The 16877-nt window shown below is 48.0% G+C and overlaps 3 protein-coding genes; 1 reads left to right on the plus strand and 2 right to left on the minus strand.

Moving 5' to 3' along the window:
- Positions 1-745: 745 nt before the first annotated feature.
- On the minus strand, positions 746-2439 carry FFUJ_03130 (uncharacterized protein; the record flags this gene model as incomplete). XM_023574943.1 has 2 exons in its annotated part: positions 746-1426; positions 1480-2439. 2 exons carry the CDS (start codon positions 2437-2439, stop codon positions 746-748), a joined length of 1641 nt encoding a protein of 546 aa, XP_023428211.1.
- A 1714-nt stretch (positions 2440-4153) lies between these two features.
- FFUJ_03131 (probable P-type amino-phospholipid-ATPase) lies at positions 4154-8359 on the plus strand (the record flags this gene model as incomplete). XM_023574944.1 has 3 exons in its annotated part: positions 4154-7399; positions 7455-8122; positions 8179-8359. The coding sequence occupies 3 exons, from the start codon at positions 4154-4156 to the stop codon at positions 8357-8359; spliced, it is 4095 nt and encodes a 1364-aa protein (XP_023428212.1).
- A 2795-nt stretch (positions 8360-11154) lies between these two features.
- On the minus strand, positions 11155-12213 carry FFUJ_03132 (uncharacterized protein; the record flags this gene model as incomplete). XM_023574945.1 has 3 exons in its annotated part: positions 11155-11665; positions 11755-11814; positions 11999-12213. 3 exons carry the CDS (start codon positions 12211-12213, stop codon positions 11155-11157), a joined length of 786 nt encoding a protein of 261 aa, XP_023428213.1.
- Positions 12214-16877: the final 4664 nt, after the last annotated feature.

Below are 16877 nucleotides of genomic sequence, written 5' to 3' on the forward strand. Positions count from 1 at the left end.
AAGAGTCATTCGCTCCGAACTTTCTGAAGGGCTAAGCTCGGCATCTACTCCGCTTGTTGTATGTTGTTGTCTAATAAACGGGTATCTTCATTCCCCGCTGATCCAATGACCTACCATAGTACGGAGAGGTATGCCTTATTAAGGAACAGGAAAACTTTAGATCTTGATAGATGATATCAAAACAAAAGCGCCCTAAGCCTATGGCAACTTACCCAAGTCTTTTTTGTCACTTACCTAGGATCGAGGTCCAAGGTTTTCTTGCCTCTCCTGGGTAAGGTAGGCTCGGTTAGGATACAGAGTACCAGCATATAGTCCAATTCTTCAGTAAGTCTCTCACGTGATCGGCATTTTGGATTCCCCAGCACCACCGTGCGCTCATGGTGCAATATTATCTGAGACAGCTGCAAACTTCCTAAAGTTTAATAAAACTAATAAAATGTAAATAAATAAGATCATACGAGGAAGAGCATCTCACGTGGTCAATCATATATGTACTCTCTTAAGAATGTATCTTTATCTTAATGAATCTTTACCCTATTCAGCAAGATCAGGTGTCCTGGGCAATCCAGTGGAAGATTAGCAAAACGATTAGCTTGGTGGGCTTTCGATGTGAAGAAAAAGACGCCCTGTAAATAGATGTTGTTTACATAAAAAGGTCATTGGTATTATGAACTCCACCCTAAATCAATCACCAGAACACCGCCCATTCTATCGTCCAATCTATCCCACACATGGCACCCCCAACTCATTGCCTTCGAGTTGACCTCCTAGCTGGTGCGCTCTCTTGCTTCACGTCCTTGATATCATCTCGCATGCCGATAATGCTGTCTTCTCTTTCAATCAGTGACTCATCAACACCATTCAGTTGTTCCTGGCGAACCCACCCCGCCTCAACTGCAAAGCATACCACGTCTGCAGCACAGCTGAAGCAGGGCAACTCATCTCCAGCATCTGGATCCAGGTAATTCCACATCTCTCGTGTCTCTTTCTTGAATCTTGCAAGCCCTTTCTTATCACCCTTGAAGTGGCTTATCAAGTATTCGTAGAGGTATGCCAGCCAAAGCACATTCGAGTATGGAGCATATGCGTCCCACGAGAGTTGTCCGTCAATACCCTCAGCGTAGGGCGTATCGTGAGATTCTGGGGGGAGATATGTACGGTCAGCACGGAGAAGGAATGACCTCATTCGGCGATAAACTTTGCATTGTGCTGCATGAGTACTGGTAAACAGGCTGAGATCTCTTTCGAGATCAAAGCCCACAGGTTTCGCATTTTCAATGGAAAGATCTTCACCACGAGACAGGCCGTAGTCTAAAATCGTAATATCCAGGCCTGAAAAGCCAAAAAAGCCCGCTGAAGGAGGACCCATGTCTCGAGGTGGCTTGACTTGCCGGATACATAAGTTACCCTCGTGAAGATCACGATGCTACTCAAAGTTAGTGGGATTACTCAAGTTATGTGCCTTGCAGGATGAACTACCTCAAACATCACAAGGTCCTCAGCTCTCGCCAGAGCAATAGCCTCCAAGAGAAATATATCCCATAGCTGGCTCTCGCTCGTCAATTTCCAGTCTTCTAGCGACGTTCCAGCATCTCCCAGCTCAACAACTAAGAAACGAGTATCGTCCAGATATCGACTCGGTGAAGGATAAAACTGTGCTCGGTCCGGGTCTTGTCGTTTCATCTTCTTTTGAAACGACTGATGTGTCTCCAGAAGCTGACGTGTTGTTTTACCCTGAACAACGTATCGCTCCTTATATACAACGAAACCGGGAATATCTGCCAGCCATTCTGAGATTTGCAACTCGCCCTGTACATCCTCTTCAGGATGAGGCTCTTCATCGACCAAGCCGGAGCGAATTTGAGCTTTGGTCTGTGGCTTTATGGGCGACGGCAGCCGAATAACCTTTATTATGCTTGTGCCACGCTCGTTGGTAACACGATATACCTCGGCGTAGGATGCTTCAGCAATCTTGTCAATTCTATCCTCTGGTGGACAGACATCCTCCCACGTGAGGATTCTGAGCTGTGTTTGCTGCGCGGCGGCCTCTGAGGCTATCTGAGCCTCTAATAATCTCGAAAAATCGACAGAGTCATCCTCATCATGTGGTGCGCCTAAGATTGGCTTTTTAGCCTCGGGAGTGTCTCTGTTCTCCGAGACTTTGAGGGTTGTGTCCCTCTTGATGTTGATAGCCTCGCTTATCTTCTCCGGAACAGGCTCAATGGTCGTTTTCGGCAATTTGGCCTTCGGCTTGGTAGCTGATTTCTCATCGAGATTAATTGACGAGACTTTGTTTGTTATAAGAGAGATAGAGTCCTTTGTCCCGTTTGGTTCTTGTTGGGGCCGTACTGGGCTTTGCGGTAGCTCGGCGAATAAACGTTCAGCTTTTGACCGTTTTGCTGGTTTTCCATATTTCTTAACTGTAGTACTCCGCGTCATTTCGATGTTCAAACCAAAAACAAAAAAAGGTATTATTAAGGTGTTTATTTAGATCCGCAGGTAGTCTGCATGTAATCGAGGACCACGATATAAACATCTTCAACCAGAAAGAATGGTTGGTGGGACAACGGGCCCACTCATAGGTGTTGTACCAGTGGAGGAACAGTCAGTTCTCCTGCTGGAGCTACAGTAAGTCTAAAGGTCAGTACTAAGATACCTTAGGACTCTCTAGAAATTCGCTCTGGTACAATGGCTCTGCATCAAATATCTCCAGTGGGTATAAATAAACGAATGAGATGGAGCCATGCAAGAACACATAGATATAAGTACATAGACATGATCGGTAGCTAGCACCCAGCCTCACATTGAAACGAACGAGCAAACGTGGGCCTGGGAGAAAGTGGGGCATTATATTATACACTTACCGGATCCGTCGAGGTGACGACGTAAAGGGGCTTGGTAAATGTGTTTCTCTGTGAATGCATTGGTATCCTGGCATGAAACGATGGCTGGAGAATGTACTGTCCAGCAGAATGTTCTATGTGAATGTACAGAAGATGGATGCTCTGTTAGTTCGAAATACCTACGCAGTCTCCTACGCAACTGGCGGACCCGGCATGTGGGCGGCATATTGATGGATGGATCGTGGCTCGTTTCTTGCCTGTTGGTGCTGACAGCATACCTAGCCATGAATAGAAACAATACGACAAATTAGAGCTCATAAGCGGACGTGGAGTAGCACTTGCGAAGAGGCGTTTGCTAGCCGAAGGACCCTTCCGCGCCAAAGACAGAATGCGAGAAGTAACTGTCTGTGGGCATGAACAAGTATCCATTAAACGCGTTGAATCGCTAGCAAGTCGAATTGATACTATGGAGAGTTGCTGATCTTAGGTTTCTTATCATACTGGCAGGGTTCTTTTATGGCAGACTTACAAGTATGCCCCTGAGTGTCCGTTCTTTAGCACTGTGAGCCTCCACTAAATTCAACTGGATCTGACAGCGCCAGCCCAAGTTGGAGCTCTCAATAGTAACCCGCTTTGTCATATTTCAAAATCCTTCTTTTCACCAAGTCTCTACCTAACACCTTTCCTAATCACTACATACCTACCTTTAAAAGACAAAAAGAAGGAGGATCCATTGGCTTTTATTGACTCGCCGCATCTGCTTCAGCTAAGGTAGGCAGCGTCTCTAAACCAGACACTTCAAAGACCTTTGACAGGAGTCGATTTGGCCAATCAAAGACTGAAAGCTGGCCACAGCCCATTCTTTTGAGCCTCGTCCAACGTCCCGCTGCACGGTCTCCAATCAAGTCGTCTAATAGAGAGCCTGCGCATGGTAAAAGGAGGCTGTGCATGTGCAATCCGGTCACCACGGCACTCAACCAAACCCCAGCCATAGAAGGATCGGATTCACAGACACTCATCCTACGGAGGACGGGGCAAGCTTACAGTGATTACTTTACCTGACCACTTGACCATTCGATTGGAGTTAACGAGTTGACGACACGACACCGTCTACTGCCATTGTCTTGGCTGTCAGCTTGTCGCTTGGCACCCTCCCACGCCGCTCGACCTCATCGCATCGTCGACATCAAATAATAATTGAGTTTTGCTTGCTCGATCGAACCGTTCATCGCGCAACATCATTTCATTAAATCCGCATGCTGGCAGCCGCCTTTGCTAGTCGATAGTCTAGCCTTCTACTGTCCGCCGCCATGGCTGGGCGACCGCCTGGAGGAGGTTTCGATACCGGACACACGAATAATCGCGACGATCTGTTACTCGACCTCGACAATGACCAACCTATTTACAATGGCGGACAGCGCTCCAATCTCAACGATGACGACCTGATGCGCTTTCACGAACAAAATCAAGACCCCCCGCCAGGTCGTACCTCTGTGTCCTATGACGACTTCGTCGGTGCTCGAGACGCGAATCACGCTTCGACCGCACAACCTGCCGGCGGGTTGGGTGTACCGCCCAGATCTGGTCCAGGTTCGAATCCCTACCTTACGAGACAGTATAGCCAAACTTCCGAACTCGGCAATTACCAACGCTACGCTGATGATTTCGATGATTATCCCGTCGAAGGCGACTCGTACTATCATCAAGATGGAGGGGCAAGAGTTGACGAGACTACCCCGGGCCTTGGTAGGAACAACGCGCGGAATCGAAACAGCGTCTTGGGCCTTGGTGGAGGGTTTATTGGTAAAGTCAAGAATAGGTTAGGCCTCGGTCAAGGATATTCAGAGATGGATCTGCCTCTGACAGAACCCGGCCATGAACGAGGAGATTCCGTTGGAGGGAACTCTCATCAGCCACCGCAGCAGGCTCAGAAGGGCAGGTTTGATATGGGCAACTTCAAGTTTGGATTTGGCCGATCGAAGCCGGATCCATCAACCCTTGGTCCTCGACTCATATACCTTAATAATCCGCCAGCCAATGCCGCCAACAAGTATGTCGATAACCATATCTCGACTGCGAAATACAACGTCGCAACATTCCTACCGAAATTTCTGTACGAACAATTCTCAAAGTTTGCCAACATCTTCTTCTTGTTTACTGCCGCGCTTCAGCAGATCCCCAATTTGTCACCAACGAATCCCTACACAACTATTGCACCTCTCATAGTGGTGCTTATTATATCTGCTGTCAAGGAATTGGTTGAAGACTACCGCAGAAAGCAAGCCGATAATGCTCTCAATACTTCCAAAGCGCGGGTCCTACGAGGTTCAACTTTCCAGGAAACGAAGTGGATCAATGTGGCCGTCGGAGACATAATACGAGTGGAATCGGAAGAACCTTTCCCTTCTGATCTAGTTCTTTTGGCTAGTTCTGAGCCCGAAGGTCTCTGTTATATCGAAACAGCAAACCTTGATGGCGAAACAAACCTCAAGATCAAACAAGGGCTGCCAGAAACTTCCTCAATGGTTTCACCCAATGAGCTTAGCAGGCTGGGAGGACGTATCAAGTCGGAACAACCCAATAGTAGTCTTTACACATATGAGGCAACTTTGACAATGCAGACTGGAGGCGGAGAAAAGGAATTTGCTCTTAATCCAGAGCAACTCCTTCTCAGAGGTGCTACTTTGCGAAACACGCCTTGGGTTCACGGTGTTGTAGTGTTTACTGGCCACGAAACGAAACTCATGCGAAATGCTACTGCTGCTCCTATTAAGCGTACCAAGGTCGAGAGGAAACTCAACATGCTTGTCCTCTTATTGGTAGGTATCTTACTGGTTTTGAGTATTGTGTGTACTGTTGGAGATTTGATACAGCGAAAGGTCGAAGGCGATGCTCTCTCCTACCTCTTTCTGGATCCCACTAACACTGCTGGTCAAATCACTCAAACATTTCTCAAGGACATGGTCACATACTGGGTTCTGTTTTCGGCACTGGTTCCCATTTCTCTCTTCGTCACCGTGGAGCTGGTGAAATATTGGCACGGAATCCTGATCAACGATGATCTCGACATGTACTACGATAAAAACGATACACCTGCTACTTGCCGAACGTCAAGCTTGGTCGAGGAACTGGGTATGGTTGAATACGTATTCTCAGACAAGACTGGAACCCTCACCTGTAATCAGATGGAGTTCAAACAGTGTTCGATTGCCGGAATTCAATACTCGGAAGATGTGCCAGAGGATCGTCGCCCAACTATGGTAGACGGCGTTGAAGTCGGTCTTTTCGATTACAAGGCGCTCAAATCTAATCTCGCCAACGGACACGAGACTGCCCCTGCCATCGATCACTTCTTGTCCCTGCTCGCAACTTGCCATACTGTCATTCCGGAGATGGATGAGAAAGGAGGTATCAAGTACCAAGCTGCTTCTCCTGATGAAGGCGCTTTGGTCGCCGGTGCCCTGGATCTCGGGTTCAAGTTCACTGCTCGAAAGCCAAAGTCGGTCATCATCGATGCCAACGGCCGCGAACTTGAATATGAACTTCTTGCCGTTTGCGAATTTAACTCAACTCGAAAGCGAATGTCAACTATTTACCGATGCCCAGATGGAAAGATTCGATGCTATTGTAAGGGTGCCGATACCGTTATTCTCGAACGACTCAATGATCAAAATCCGCATGTGGAAGTTACACTCCGACATCTTGAGGAGTACGCCTCTGAAGGTCTACGAACGCTATGCTTGGCTATGCGAGAAATTCCCGAGAATGAGTTCCAGGAATGGTACAAGATTTACGATACTGCCCAGATGACTGTTGGCGGCAACCGCGCTGAGGAAGTGGACAAGGCTTCGGAGATTATCGAGAAAGATTTCTTTTTACTCGGCGCAACTGCCATCGAGGATCGCCTTCAAGATGGCGTTCCAGAGACAATTCACACTTTACAACAGGCCAATATTAAAGTTTGGGTTTTGACTGGAGATCGTCAAGAAACCGCCATTAACATCGGGATGAGTTGCAAGCTACTCAGCGAAGACATGATGCTTCTGATCGTCAACGAGGAAACGGCAGTTGCTACACGAGACAATATTCAAAAGAAGATGGATGCCATCAGGACGCAGGGCGATGGTACAATCGAAACAGAAACATTGGCTTTGATCATTGATGGAAAGTCTTTGACATTCGCTCTCGAAAAGGATTTGGAAAAACTGTTCCTTGACTTAGCCATTATGTGCAAGGCCGTCATTTGCTGCCGTGTGTCTCCTCTTCAAAAGGCCCTTGTTGTAAAGCTGGTCAAGAAGTATCAAAAGGAGTCCATTCTTCTCGCTATTGGCGATGGAGCAAATGATGTCTCCATGATTCAGGCTGCACATATTGGCATTGGTATTAGTGGTGAAGAAGGTCTTCAGGCCGCACGAAGTGCGGATGTTGCTATCGCTCAATTCCGCTTTCTCCGAAAGTTATTGCTGGTTCATGGTGCATGGAGTTATCAGCGTGTCACGAAGACGATTTTGTTCTCATTCTACAAGAACATCGCGTTATATATGACCCAATTCTGGGTAAGTATGACACGAAGCCCCAAGTATGTAAAACCATGGCTAATCCTGGTGGCAGTACACATTCCAAAACGTATTTTCTGGTCAGGTTATCTACGAGTCATGGACACTATCCTTCTACAACGTTTTTTACACCGTTCTGCCCCCTCTGGCGCTCGGTATTCTGGATCAGTTCATCTCAGCTCGCTTGCTGGATCGATACCCCCAGCTTTACATGATGGGCCAACAGAACTATTTCTTCCGATTTAAAGTTTTCACACAGTGGATAGGCAACGCTATCTACCATTCTATTGTGCTGTACATTTGGGCGCAGCTCTTCTGGTATGGTGACCTTATCCAAGGAGATGGCAAGATTGCTGGTCATTGGGTGTGGGGTACGGCGCTCTACGGCGCCACTCTCCTCACCGTCCTAGGTAAGGCTGCTCTAGTCACCAACAACTGGACAAAGTACCATGTCCTCGCCATACCTGGAAGCATGGCCATTTGGTACGTGCTTACGGCCGTCTATGGCATCGTAGCGCCTATGGCAGGCGTGTCCATGGAGTACTTCGGTACCATACCAAGGATCTACGAAAGCCCTGTGTTTTGGCTTCAAACGGTCTGCCTCGCCATTATGTGCCTCTTGCGTGACTTTGTCTGGAAGTATGTGAAGCGTATGTACCGACCACAAACATACCATCATATCCAGGAAATCCAGAAGTACAATATTCAGGACTATCGACCCAGGTCAGTTGATTCCTCGCCACACCATGGAACTCCCGAGACTAACTAACGTACCTCAGAATGGAGCAGTTTCAGAAAGCAATTCGGAAAGTGCGACAAGTGCAACGCATGCGTAAACAACGCGGATATGCCTTCTCGCAAGCAGACGAGAGTCAAACACGTGTGCTCCAAGCATACGATACCACGAAGCATCGTGGACGATATGGTGAAATGGCCAGCTCAAGGCCAGCGGGCAGGTGACCGGCGGGGGAAGAAGGGGAGATGGACCATGAGCAGGTTTATTGAGAATGCCTGTGTGGTTTGCGTGACGAATACAAAATATTGGAGGGTTTACTCAGGAGTTGGATTGCCATTTATTTCAAAGCACCGGGTGGTCGTTCTGCTCAATCACCTTTTTCTGTACTATCCAATTATCGATGCTGAGAGCTGCGCGTCGTTGGCTCGATGAATTGAAAGTCGCATGATGTATATGCTTTTGGACATCTCGGAGAGGTGCCCAGACACCTTTCTTAGAACGAGCGAGAACGAGGATACGAAAAGGGATCTAGGCTGTAAGGAAGGAGAACGGCATGTTAAATTATGCTTTGGACATGAGAGGTACTATTCATTGCGTTACCTCCTTCGTGGAGGCCAGAGATGACTATGTTTTGGTCACATACCATCACCGTAACCAGCCACACCATCTTTCAACTGTGAATATTATTATGAGCAAAAAGATTTCTCCAATTTTTACTTCGAGTCCATCACCTCGACTTTGTGAAACTAACATTCTCAACATGCAGGGTCAAACTGTATTTCGTAACGAGCACTTCACATATATATCATTCGTTTCATGGCACCTAGGAACGAACATGTTACTGTACGGAATCATGTGTCTGAGAGCATGACACATCAACGTCTATATAGGTGCATCTGACCAGGCGTCCTTATTTGATCAGCAATGGTGACTAGACCCCCTGATCCACAGAAGGGTATATATCAACATTTATTGTTCGCCTTTTCTAATACAAAGATGTACATAACCCACACTCGGGAAGCTGGAGTTGTCCAAGGTACATAGTAGTTAAGTGACATCCAAGTGTGATGCTTTGCAAGAGTGAACCTTGAACTGGTGGCAGATGTAGGCCATGTCACAAAAGAATGCAATAGGATCTGAGACACGACTATCCTTTGGCAGTGATTTGCAAATAAGGTGTTACGTACCTGGACTTGATGCGCTGTCAAAAAGTTTCCCATAGGGATGGTAGAATGATCGACTAGTTTGGGCGATTGAGGCCAATGAGGATGATGAAATCGGAAGTGACTTTGATGTACAAGAGTGCTGGTATAGGAGTAGTTTTATAGCAGATACCATGTAGAGATGAGCGTCACGAGGCGCTCGGTTGATTGTATGAACAAAAAGTGCTCTGGATACTCTCGGTGACATCTTGTATCATCAGCCAGGCATAGCTTACAGAATGCTGTCTTACCATTCCGCGATTACGCATTGTGATTCGTCTCACTTTCTCGACTTCAGCTCTCCTCAATCTGTCGGACTCCCGAGCCTGAGAACGATCAGTTCGGCGAATGTTGGAGCAAGTGCTAGACCTCGAGTTTTGGTGCGCATAACGCATCTTCTGCGCCCGTGCCTGTGCCCGCGCCCGCGCCATCCATCACAAGAACTGTTCCATGTTACGCAGAAGCTTGACAAATTCCATCGTCGGGGCTGGGGGGCCTGGCTGATTGCATTGGCATTAGTGTTGACATGGCGTGGGGTGGAGAATGAAAATCCGGGGATCAAAGCGTGGAGAAAGACAGGGGAAACTGGAGGAGACCTTTCATGGTTTGAGGGGTCGCCAAGACTAATCTAGTTACAGGAAATGTCAAGGTCAAGGTCATGGAGCAACAAGGAAACAATGAGTGAAGTAACGGTACTTCATTGAGTCATTAGACTTATTCATTGTTCTATATTAGATGTTCTCCGTATGTGTATGTAAATGCCAGAAGAAGAAAATGTAGACCCCACGGCTGCTGACCCTCCGTTGCTGACTACCTATATGCAGATATGAATGTGATGTGGTTTTATGCATAGTTATACTCAAGCATCCTTCGCTGAGTCCACAAGAAAGCCTGCCAAGAATAGAAAATGTTCAAATTGTACAATTGCACAGGTACCCGTTCGCCAAATGCCGTTGCTCATGCTAATAATTTCGTAGCGATGCCGTGTGGTGATGTCGTCTCGTGCCTTGTTTGCTTTGCCTTGCCGTGCCAAAGCGTGAACCCACCCGCATGGTAAATGAAATCAATATACAGATAAGAAGAAAAAACGCAAGAAGCCCAGCCTAGCCCAAGCAGTCGCTGTCTGACGTCTAACTTGTCGCAGAAACCTGGGCGTTGACCCATGCTCCGCTTCAAATTAAGACTGATGAGCTATCTGTCTGCGGAGAAGTGTGTCCAGAACAGGTCGATGAAGTAACGGCTTGCCGAGTGTGTAAAATGACTAACAGCCCCATACAGGGTCTAATAGCAAAAATTATATGAGGATATGAAAATGGAAAACTAACATGGTAAACTCCGTCCCACTCTGAGATTGATAAATGCTGGAGATGCGAAAGAGAGAAACTTTTGAGCGCCAGGAAGACGGTCGGTAGGCACCGTCCCCGAATATGCAATGTGAAAAAAGAAACAATAATCTCAACAACAAAAACACACCGACCCATGTACTGCGTGCTGTACTCTGTTCGGTACCGAGTACGAAATGAGGGCCAGGAACTTGTTTTCTGAAGGCCCAACTCGCTCAACTTTCAGCCCCTGTTGCAGGGGCCGCTGAATGCCCCCTGTGAGCTTGATGCCAACCCCGCAAAGCCAGACTTTTGCAGTCCTATTTGGGTAGGCGAAACTCGCCGGGGCTCATGACTGAAGCTCCGACCGTGAAGTGAGACATCACCCGTCCAGCAGAACACTCGCCATTTAGCTTCGCTTGTGCTACCAGCCCTTCCAAGCTGTTCTTGAGTTCCACAATGTACTGATGTTTGTACAGACTCTGAGCGCACCAATCATCTACTGACCATGGGTGTCACCAGCTCAATGCTTCTGGGCCGAGAGTAGGTGCTGGGATGGCGAGAAGGGAGTGGTCGATCCATACCGCCTGAAGTTACTTCGTAGTTGTATCCACTACCTCCAGCGCCGTAGTGACCCCCGTCATATGTCGATGACAGATATGGGGCAGAAGGCCGGCTGTACGAGCTATATGGGCTGGTTGCTGCACTGCGGCTAAAGGGCCACAGGTTATTGGAGCTGCCTATAGGCGACGGAGGGCTCGGAGGCCGGACATTGAGAGAACGGAGAGCTGAAATGGCCGAAGTGTGTTGGAGTTTCGGTGCTCCGGTTCCCGGAGTGGCTGGTGGAGAACTCAAAATCATGGAGCTGGGCCGTGAAGGAGATGCTCGAGGGATGATGTCTTTGGGCTCCGAGTTTCCCGCAGAATGGAATGGATAGTTTGAGGACGCGTAATGACGGACCGAAGAGCTGGGCTGTGACGATGCGGTCTGATCAACTCTGCGGCAGCTGCAGTGTATTATTAGCATCATTCTGGACCACTATGGTTCAAGCAGGCAGGCAGGGCAAGGTCCACCACTCATGGAAATAGAACTTACTTGTCGGAGCAGTAAAGAAACATGTCGTCATGGGGGATGAATTGCTTTTCGCACGTCATACTAACAACCATGTCAGCAAAACTATCACTCGTCCATATGAATTGGTGAGGTGCCATGGTTGAAATGGTAGTTTTTGTTGTATAATTTCTGGACATGACAGCGCTGCCAGTGGCCCAGAAGCAAAGAAGCCTCATGATGCTCATGGAAAGCACTTAGAAACACTATGGGGTAACGTGAGACATACCAAAATTGTGGGAAACTCTCCCTTTCATCTTCCCAAGACTCTGTCCATTCCCGTTCACGTTCGCGCTGACTGCGGCCGAGTTTTTGTGGTGTGTGCCTTCGTGTCATGACGGGCCTCTTGTACTTCGCAGGATCGGTTGCGGTGACTGCTTTTCGCACGTCGGTCGCAGAGGAATTGGGCAGACCGTGGCCCGACTTTTTCCGGCTGTGATGCATCGCGTATAATTGAACAAACAAAATATGAAGGGATAAGGATGGAGAACTTTGATTGAGAAAAAAAACAACCCTCAAAAGATCCTGAGAGAAGGGGGGCCAGGTGATATGAGATGAGTACAGCACCAGTATAGCCTTCACCGTATGTACTTGGTACCACTGTAAATCAGTGGAGAGTGCAGATATTTAGGGCAGTTGGGGCTGCTCCGGTCAGGTTGAGAAACGCCCTTTCAGTGTGGTTCGACTGCGGGGGGGGTCTTATCGAGGCACTAAGCTCCAAAGATCCCCTGAACCTCACTATGTACTCCTTGATTCGATCAACAAGGGGTAGAACAAGGGAAAAGGTTGCAAAATTTTCCCTTGAGCTTGACCGCGTCTGGAGAAATTCCAGAATTGTGTGATAGCAGGGTGCGACAAAGTGGCAAATTGTGGTCGAAAACGCGCATGGGCATGTGCAAGGACGACAGGGCGATAAATTCCCCGAGTGCCTAGTAGTGTTGTAGATGGAGACGAACAATGGTTGAACAAACCGAGACTAACTGACTCAAAGTAGGGCAGAGTCTCCAAAATGAAAAGAATATCTGGTGTAAGTGAAAGACGAATTGGTCGATATCAGTTTTCTTTTCTATTCAAGATCAAGTTGGGAATGTCTGGGCAATTTAGATCTCGATGAGCCGAAAATTTCCTCCTGGTGAAAATCCACGGCTGAGAGTTTGACTCGACAGTTCGTTACCGCCTAGGAACCGGAATGTTGACGAAAGATCCGCCGCGTGGGGTAGATACCGTGCTGTAATTTGTTCGGCCACGGAAGAAGGCGGTATGTATAAATCGAATGTCGATTCGTGAAGCCCAGCAACGGGAACCAGGCGTGTAAGTGTCGTGTAAGCCAATTTTAGCCGGATTAATAGCCAGTAGTTGATGGGTAGTTTGAGAAAGAGCCGCTTTATTAGCGGTTATAGCTGAGTTTGTTCGTTGCGGAGCTCGAAGGCACGCAGAAGAGTGACAAGGTGGGTATAACTGGCTAGATGAATCCGAGAGACAGCTTGTAGTCTCGATGGAACAGACAGGACGTTGGTTTCTTTCAGGTGGGCGAGGTCGGGGCACACGATGCTAATAAATAAGGGACAAAGTTGGAGACACCTGGTGACTCGGGCCTTGGTTGTCGTGATTGATTGAATGATTGAATGAATGTATGAGTGAGCGAGGAGCCGAAAGCGGAGATGCAACGCCCGCAAGAAGTCAGCCAATAACCCGCCGCAATCGACCCTGAAAGCTGCGACTATCGGATTGCGCGACAGCTGGGATAAGGCACGATATAGATACTACTAAGCAATCCCTAGGTATGGAGACGTATGCGTAAGTCGCGAGACAGAGGCAATGCGTGAGTATTCAGTAAAAAGGTCGGAGGATGCACCGTCTGTCTCAGGGGGACTGATATGAGGTCTGCAGACGTCGTCACACTCTCAGCAAACGTGATAGTATGCCCGGAAACAACGATTAACGAGGGAGGAGGGAATGGATGCTTAGTATTGTCTGTAGATTGAATGATGGATGCTGACCAGCCCTCTCACAGGCAAGTTGGTGAGATTATGGATACCAGTGGAAGGCTCAGGTTCAACAAAGGATGTTGGGGTTACCACGGACCAGCCCAGCTATCTCTGGGGAAGAGGGCTCTCTTGTATGCGGTCACTTTGCTTAGGTACCTAAGGTAGGTACCTCAGAGGTAGTTAGATGATGTAGATAAACAACCACCAGCAATGATGGGGGAACGGCAATAGGGTTGCATTATCAGGTGCGAACTAGGGACTTGTCAATGTGCATTGGCAATAGGTAGAGCAACAGAATAGGTCATTGTAGCGCATCTAGCGCAAGAATGGCACATGATAACCCTCTTGACAAAATCAATCAGCCATATTTCGTCATCACCACAGAGAGCCATACCGCACCTCTATAAGAAGGCTCTGCTTGTCCCAATCGACGCTATGTTGCATCGCGGATGGGCGAATGCCAGGCACGCATCTTTCTGTTCAAACACTTTTGGGTGAGAGTGAAGCGGGCTGGTGTAGTTACCTACCTACCTTATGGAGTAGTACCTACCAGCAAGGAGGCGGGGGCGTCTGCGTTAGTAGATAGAAGTATTACTCGTTATCTTCCATTGGCATCCTTTCAAGGGTTCCTTTTTCAAGGGTTCCTTTTTCAAGGGTTCAAAAAAAGAAAAAAGTGGATTTGCTCGTGGAAAGTTGAGAGCAATTCATAGCCCGCTTTGATAGTCATCGTGTCTCGGCTGCTAGGATGGGGGGCAGGTGACGATGGCACACCATGCTATGGCACAATCGGCAATGATACAAACCTCACAATTTGGCAAACCGTCAAACTAAAACAATCCAAGGCAACCAAGTCTGGATTGGATCTAACTGAGGCAAGTACTTATAGTACCTACCATTTCTTGCCTGAGCGAGTTGAACTGAGGAAACTGACCCAGAATGGTAGACCCCTAAGATCCATACTACCTTGCCTCCTAGCCTACCAGGAAGCTACCTAAATTTCCAGGTCACCGTCCATATATCAATAGGTACAGAGTAGTAGAGGAAATGGTGATGAATCTATCCCTGAGTTGAGGTGCACAAAAGATATGCCCAGACGCGAGAGATGAGACAATATAACAGAAGGTAAATATGTTCTAAAGCTGTCAAAATATTTCTGTCATCCAAGATTGAAGTTCCAATGAAGGACCTAGGGGACTGGGCACCCATGAATTGCTGCTGGACTACTGCAGCTTCAGGCACGAGCCACAAAGCCCATAATACCTAGGTCCCAGGATATGGAATTCATTAGCTCGTCCTGTCCACCGTACGAGGCACGTTTCGCCGTCTCGATATGTGTATTGTCAGACTCTGTACGCAATTGCATCGTAACGCTCCATCAATTACGCAACGGAAGTAAGTCTTGTTCCTGACAGACCGCTAATCCAGTTTTCTGGCGCCCACCCTAATAAGTGACGTTTTTCCTAAGTGATTGTCCCGAAAGCTTCGCGGGCCGGCACATCTTGTATGTGCGGGAAGAAGGCCGCTAAGCCAAGGAGGGGCGCAAGTTCTAGCTACCCTGATGATGTGCATCCTTTAACATCCAATGGGTGATACATGCGTGGGAAAAGTCCCCGAGAAAGAGTACTGATAAGACTGCCTATCAGACAACCCATGTGGTGCCTCCAAGGGGAAACATGGATGATTGTGTGGCAGTCGTTGATCTACAGTATGGTCCTCGCATGCCAGCCTGGTGAAGATTCGACACAACAGTCGAGATTACGTAGTTCATTATGCCCATGGCTGCCATGATGAGTATTCCAACCCATGTGGTCGAATCTACCCGGAGCCTTCAAGGTGTCTGACGGTACACATTACCTACTGGATAGTAACGCCATTGTTAGATTCGCACTAGTCCACCGCTCCAAGCTTCTGTCATGTCTAAGCCAAGGACTCCACTACCCAAACACCCACTAAGCTTGTAGGAAGACCTACCTACAGTTCACGAAGCCTGTCTTGCCTGTGTCGATTTTGACGATTCGCGCTGTTATGCGCTACGTGATCACGTATTGAAACAAGTGCATATAGGTAGATCAAGTCGATGAGGCAACATTGTCGAAACATGGCATGCAACGACCGAGCCTGGAGCCCCGCCGTGACGGACAGACACTGAAGTTACAATTGATCAGCTTCCCCTCTCCTTGGTCTCTCGCAAGGGTCTTGACTCTTGTCATTGCCTCCGCCTCTTGACCATCCGCTATCGGCTGATCGCGGGTCATTAGCAGTGCTGCCCTGATCCGCTCTCTGAGTGAACGGTTCACCAGTTTGGCAAAGTGCCTAATCGTATGAAGCTGTTTCCCCGGTATGGAAGAATTAGTCTGTGGGGTCCGGTCTATGGACGCCGCAACTAACTTAGAGGCTCTATCTGGGGGTTGGTGAGATATGTACCAGGATAGGTACTAAACCGAGTCAGTTTGTGGACCTATATCAGACCAAAAATTCATATGAATCATTACGCAGGTTGACAGTTCGCTCCATTGAACTCGGCCCCGAAACGACTGCTTCGTTGCACTGATACAATCGAGTATTTCGATTCGCAAAGGGCTTTTTGTCACACTACATCTTAACCGCTGTGGACGGCAACCAGAGAGGCACCTAGGCTTTAAGAAGCCGCGTGGGATGTGGGGAACTTCAATGCCAACATGTCCAGGCTCCATTGACCTCACATCGTGCGTTTCGTTATGGCCCAGGAACTGATTCCGTTGGCCGGCTCCTTCTGATAGCTCCCGCTAATCGGGGGCTTGTGACTGCAATTACATGATAGAGAGGGTTGGATGCAACGGTCCTGTCAAAATGAGGCCCATCAGTGCCAGATCTCTATGAGCCCTGATTGTGATGCCCAATCAAAATCTGGGCACAGTCTGGGTGCTGCAGACAAAATAATGCAATCACAGCTGCCACTGATAACGATGAGAATATGGAACCTTCCGTGGGCCGTCAGGGTCGTACTATGTATTTGATGATCATTACCTAGGGTTCAAGAGCACCATGGCAAGCCGATTAGCTCGTTTGTTTGGGATTCTCACCTCTGAGGCAGGCATTTTTCGCTTCCCTTGCATCCAGGCTTCCATTGCATTTCATTTC

The sequence above is a fragment of the Fusarium fujikuroi genome, chromosome FFUJ_chr03 (assembly GCF_900079805.1).
Source record: "Fusarium fujikuroi IMI 58289 draft genome, chromosome FFUJ_chr03".
Classification (NCBI taxonomy): Eukaryota; Fungi; Ascomycota; class Sordariomycetes; order Hypocreales; family Nectriaceae; genus Fusarium; species Fusarium fujikuroi.